The following is a 5,723-nucleotide window of genomic DNA, read 5'->3' on the forward strand; positions in this document are numbered from 1 at the left end:
GATTGATGTTGTTACGTTAATAGGTTGGTAGTTTGTTTCGGTTGGGTTGTATCTTGTTTAGGCATTCATCTTTTTGATTTTGATGAAATGCCTTTGATTTATATATAGTTCTAGTTTTTTTTTTGCCAAAAAATAATAGCAATCAATATTTGCTTCAATTCCATTCTTGTATTATTTAATTTTGTAAAAATTTGTATCAAGGCTAGACTAGGGTTCATAATTGAGTGTTATGATCTTCGTGAATTCACTTAAGAATCGAGGAGACCCAAGAGTAACCCTGAATCCACTTAAGAATCGAGGAATTTCTGTAAAAAAATTTGATACTTTTTGTTGCTTAAGTTTAGAAGATGGATGGTTATTTCAATTGTACAAGAAAATAATGCATGTCTTAATTTCTTAACTACAACTCTTAGGTGTTTATTTTCTGTGAACTTATCATTTATGTGAAAAGGCAGTTACACCAATGTTTCGATTCTGTAATTTTGTGCCCGTATTCGTGTCATTTTATTGATTAATCATGTGTATTTTTGGAAGTGGAAGATAAGATGCACTACTATGAAGAGGTAATGAGGTTTAGTATGCTCTATTCACGTTACATTCAACATCTATTTACTATTATTGGTGTTATTATCTCAGTTTACTTCACAAAACCATTATCTTGTTAGATAATTGCTGCAGCCAATGAGGTAATTTTTGTCCCAAAAATGTGTCAAAATAAAACTGCCAGACTTTTCACGTGTATACCATTGAGTATATTGTAAAAGCAATCGCCAAAAAAATTCTCTATTGCGACAAAAATTCTTGAAATGAATACGATCACACATGTATCAAAATTTATGGTACAGCTAAACAATATGAATAAAGGTTGTGCTTGTTTTAATATAACAGGGTCAATCAATCAAGACGAAGCACATGATAAAGCAGGCCGGTCTATATTTCTCAGAAGGCATTAAATAGCATGATTGCGTCATCTAGAATCATAAGAGAAGATTCTAGAACTTTCCATTTGTCTCCGACCTGCTTGCGTCTTTTCAACACCTCGTCGCCTACCGTCACTCCTTTAAGCACCAGAAGAATCTGCAAAAAAAAGTACTTGATTATTTAAGATATATATATCATAGATGACGAATACATATGAAATAGTTTATACGAGTCTTCATACATCTTTTGCTTGTTCAAGCTCATAAACAAGACGAAGTTTTAAGTTAAGGGCGGCATGATACATGTCGTCTAGAACGTGCTCCCAAAGAGCACGTTTATTCATTTTCCACAGTAACACATCCACCTTTTGAGCATCATTTCCAATTCTCTGTAAGATAACATCATGAATATCAGTTATAAATAAGATGTTGTAACACATATGCAGTAGTAGTTACAGTTTTGGCCCATTAACTTACACAAGGGTCCATCTGGGTTATGTCCCTAGCGAGTCAAACAAATCTAGTCTAATAAATATACAAATATCAGCTTAAAACGAAAGCCATCAAATGGGGCGAGACCCAAAATGTATTTTTATATGCATAGAAGTCCTAAATCCTTTTATTCAAAGGACATTATTATTATTATTATTATCAAAAAGATATATTATTGTCACTCATATTCGACACACTAATTATAATTACGTATAAGACAACTAGTGTTACCTGATACAAATTTGCCTAACCCATCCAACTTACCAATTTTAAGATAAAGTATCTAGATTAAACCTAATTTACCTCCATATGCAAAAAGTCATCTTTCCATAGCTGAAATAGAATCTTCAAAGCATCTTTCTTTTCAACGAACGTAGTGTTGGATATCTAACGAGTCAAAAACACAAGACGAGTAAATATAAAAGTGTTAGTCTCTTTCACAAGTTAATTTAGCTAAAGAGATAAAATAAGACCCTTAAATGCATGATATTGCATGTTGTCTAACTTCAGCAACTATTAACAATAAAAAGGTTCACATGTTTAAAGATCAATGCCGTTGAAAGATTTGACTACCTTATCGGTATCAATAAGCCTTTCACGTTCTGATAATAACCTGAATATCCTATAAGCCTCTCTTCCATATTTTTTCAGCACAACAGATTCAACCTGCAGAACAAAAGATATGATAGAAATATTTGTAAATTTATTCCATAATAATTATAGGGGCAATGTGAAACAATTAATTTATGATTGAGCTGATTTGTGTTACGTGTCAACTCCAAACAGTCAAACTGTTATAATAGAAATTTTTTAGCAAAAAATAATTAGAATATGTTCAAATTGTTTATTTTTAATGCATATGATATCCCACATTCCCACCTCACTCTATCTCTATTAGTTTTTGTAATTTTTTGATAAAATGTTAACCAAATCCGTCCCGTTTCCACCCATATCAAAAATTACGATTATGACCCATTCTCTGACCCATCAATTTTACCCAAGATTGTAGAATTCGCTATTCGGGGATTAATCGGTCGGGACTTTGGAAGGAGTAATTGGCAATTCGGGGATTAATCGGATTGTACTTTATACATTTAAATATTAAATTTCAAAAATATATGTTTAAATATAGAAAAAAACCATAAACATAAACGTCAACTTCAACATAATTGTCTAGAACAGTTCATTTTGTTCAAAAACTCTAAAGTTCTAGTTTAAATTCATGTTAAAATGTGGACTAGTTTTGACTTTGACAGACTTTGATTACCAAATTCGATTTTAAAATTTTTATCGACATAGACTGATTAATTAAACAGATTTTCAAAAATCGGAAGGGATTGCTCTTAAAAATGAGTAATCCGGGATTAATCGGCGAGCAATCAGGTTTTTTACAACGGTATTTTACCCACAATAATAAGAATATAATAGAGAATGAACCTCTTGGGCTTGAGCCTGACTAATAATTTTCTTCACATCTGCGCACAATATCAATAAAAAACTAAGAAAATCAGTATGGGTTGAAACAGACACTGTAGTTTGATTATAAAATAAAACAGGCTTACCGATGCTATATGTTTCGTCTATCCCGATTGTCGGGAGTTCACAACCCAACTGAACAAGTGAAGCTCGAACACGCTCTAAAGTCAAACTACGACCTTCTTCACTCTTCATTGCTTCCTCATATATGGTTTCCAACGAAAGGGGAACTGAAGATCGGTGCGTAACACCCGAAACATAGAATCACTAAGCTGAAAAATGAGAAAAATAGAAGTTTGACCAGTTGACCCGGGAAAATATAATCTAACCTGTTTTTTCCATTTTGACTTTAGTTTCATCTCTTCTAGTTGCCTCAAATATAGCACTTAAAACGATGCCAACTACACTATCCAACCGTGTTGTCACATGGGAAACACAACACTGTACACCACCAAACATCAGACCATATATATATATATATATATAAATCTACCAATAAATTGACCTATCCCAGAGATAATTCAAGAAAAAAACCTTATGACGAAGACGTCGAATGAATTCCTCAAAATTCACACGCCAAAGAATTTCTTTTTTTTCATTTGTTGCAAAAACTTCTGGTTCAGGTTGCTTGCGCTGTGAAGTACGATATGTGTATATATAGATTGTTGTTTAAAAAAAAAAAAAAAAAAAAAAAAAAAAAAAAAAAAAAAGATGCAGATCTACCTTTTCACCAACGATTTCTGTTAAAGGAAACTTTTTATCATCGTCATCATCAGGGGCCCCACTGCTCCATTTATCATCTGCTTCAACTAAAAATCTTATTGATTCCATGGGAGCTGCAGCCACTAATGCACGTGCTTCTAAGGTTTGTACATCACCCATCTGAGATAAGAAAATTTACTTGCATACATTTGAGACGATTCAAAGGGCTATCAATAAATGGGATACACATGTGTTTCTAAGAATTACTTAGCAATATATTTGACGCTATTTTGTTCAGATATAAGATGAACATATTCCTATTAAGTTCAAATTCTTTTGTCACTACAGGGCAAGGTTGCAAAAATCACTACTCGAGGAGTACTCGATCGGGACTTTTTAGGGAGTACTCGACAACTAGGGCAGTACTCAAACGTTGACCAAGTTTGACTTTGAGCAATTTTGACCGATTTTGCAAGTAACCCCGAGTTTTGGCCGAGTTTTGACAGACATTTGACCAAGTTTGACCGAGTTATCCCCGAGTACTCCCCGAGTTGCAGAGTTGATTAAATGAAATAGACACAAAGTTGATACAACGATAGGGTAATTAACAGTTATCACCTTAGACCTCTTCTTTGGAGCATCATCTTCCTCAGATGGTTGAAGAAACGGTTCATGAGCAGGGCATCTTTCGATAAAGCGAGCCTGAACAAGTTTATTGAAGTTTTCATGTATCACATTATCAGCAGAATTATTCTCTGCATGATAACAAATAGCGTTTACCATATGCAACAGCTCCGATTTAGGTTAAATAAGATGATATCAAAACTAACCTCCACTGGTCACATCGACCTTATGCTTATCCTTATATCTATCACTAATCTTATTCAATGATAATCTACCATGTTGAAGTAATCCTTCAAAAATCTCTGTACACTACCAAAACAAACAAGCGACACAGTCAAACAAAAAGCCCTAAAATAACAACACAAAAGACGGTAGCCAAAACTTACTTCTTGTCCGTATTCATCTGACACTATAGCTAAAAACTTAGGAAACCGCATATGGTGAATAATGTTGTCATGCAAGGCCATGTACTGAGTCAAGGGCTTTGGTTCTTCCCCAAATCCACCTGCACACACACATATCTATCATAAATGTATTGCCATACACATACAACATTTACTTTTGATTGTCAGAGGTGTAAATTTCTCATAATTCTAGGTTTTATATAACAAAAGTTATACTTCAGCTGTTCAAGTTGGGCCTGTCTTTAAAACCTTGGGTTAAGCGTTACGATTATATCATAAATAAAGGGGACAGTGTAAATAGCCTATCTACACACTTTATTATCTTAGGTGAGTTCTATAGAAGCTATACAAAATCCACTACTTAATTTTCTACTTTCAAGCAACTAAAATCATTCTATTGTAACAATCTCAATAGAGATACAACCTAAAATACACAATTAAGAAAATTAACTCATCGTGTAATGTGATATCATTAACAATTGAAACCCTAATAATTGAATTATCTTAGAGTACCTGGTTGTTGAATAGTGAATGCTTGAACACAATTATGTTGAATTAACAAAAGTAAAGCATTTGTAACGTTCTGTTTACTGAGCTCCGTATATCGTATCACTTGACCTAACGACAATGTTCCTTTCCGTAACAGACATTCGCATACTTTCTGCAAGTTTTGATTAAATTTATTATTTATTAATTAATTTTTAGTATTATAATTAGGTTTCATACAGTAGTTCGTATTATAATAATTAGGTTTGATAAGAACTTACAGAGACTAATTCACCAAAATAAGTAGTGACTAGATGTACGGCGAGTTTGATTCCGTGCGGCGATGACATGTTCGGTGGTATTGTACGGCGGTTGGCGGTTGGCGGTTGGCCGGGAAGATGCAAGTAACAAAGGGTACTGAACTAGAAGGCAGAAAAAGTATATACAGATATATAAATAAATATAGATATATAGATATATAGATAAATTATACGTACGTACATATTTATAAAAAATAATACTCCGTCTGGATCAAGCATAATTTTAGTTTTATAGATTGGTGGCAGGCTATCTAATTTTTACTCCATTAGGTCACACTTTCAAGCCCATAGATTGGTGT

General features: G+C 33.4%; 1 protein-coding gene across 1 annotated transcript; it reads right to left on the reverse strand.

The window, feature by feature from the left end:
- Positions 1-773: 773 nt before the first annotated feature.
- LOC139893380 (uncharacterized) lies at positions 774-5,502 on the reverse strand. Its single transcript, XM_071876536.1, has 14 exons — positions 5,386-5,502; positions 5,132-5,279; positions 4,601-4,719; positions 4,421-4,523; positions 4,209-4,345; positions 3,612-3,770; positions 3,423-3,521; positions 3,218-3,329; positions 2,975-3,118; positions 2,850-2,887; positions 1,986-2,078; positions 1,716-1,799; positions 1,163-1,309; positions 774-1,077 (listed from the first exon to the last, which is right to left on the reverse strand). Exons 1-14 carry the CDS (start codon positions 5,452-5,454, stop codon positions 940-942), a joined length of 1,590 nt encoding a protein of 529 aa, XP_071732637.1. The 5' UTR covers positions 5,455-5,502; the 3' UTR covers positions 774-939.
- Between the last annotated feature and the right edge of the window lie 221 nt (positions 5,503-5,723).

Source organism: Rutidosis leptorrhynchoides, chromosome 2 (genome assembly GCF_046630445.1).
Source record: "Rutidosis leptorrhynchoides isolate AG116_Rl617_1_P2 chromosome 2, CSIRO_AGI_Rlap_v1, whole genome shotgun sequence".
NCBI lineage: Eukaryota > Viridiplantae > Streptophyta > Magnoliopsida > Asterales > Asteraceae > Rutidosis > Rutidosis leptorrhynchoides.

What these genes read in the sequence shown, in the direction of transcription:
- LOC139893380 (XM_071876536.1), bottom strand. Translation starts at nt 5,454, where the DNA reads ATGTCATCGCCGCACGGAATCAAACTCGCCGTACATCTAGTCACTACT. An exon ending in ATTCACTATTCAACAACCAG is followed by an intron (nt 4,720 to 5,131) that starts GTACTCTAAGAT and finishes GTGTGTGTGCAG; the next exon opens with GTGGATTTGGGGAAGAACCA. An exon ending in ATGACTTTTTGCATATGGAG is followed by an intron (nt 1,310 to 1,715) that starts GTAAATTAGGTT and finishes GTTATCTTACAG; the next exon opens with AGAATTGGAAATGATGCTCA.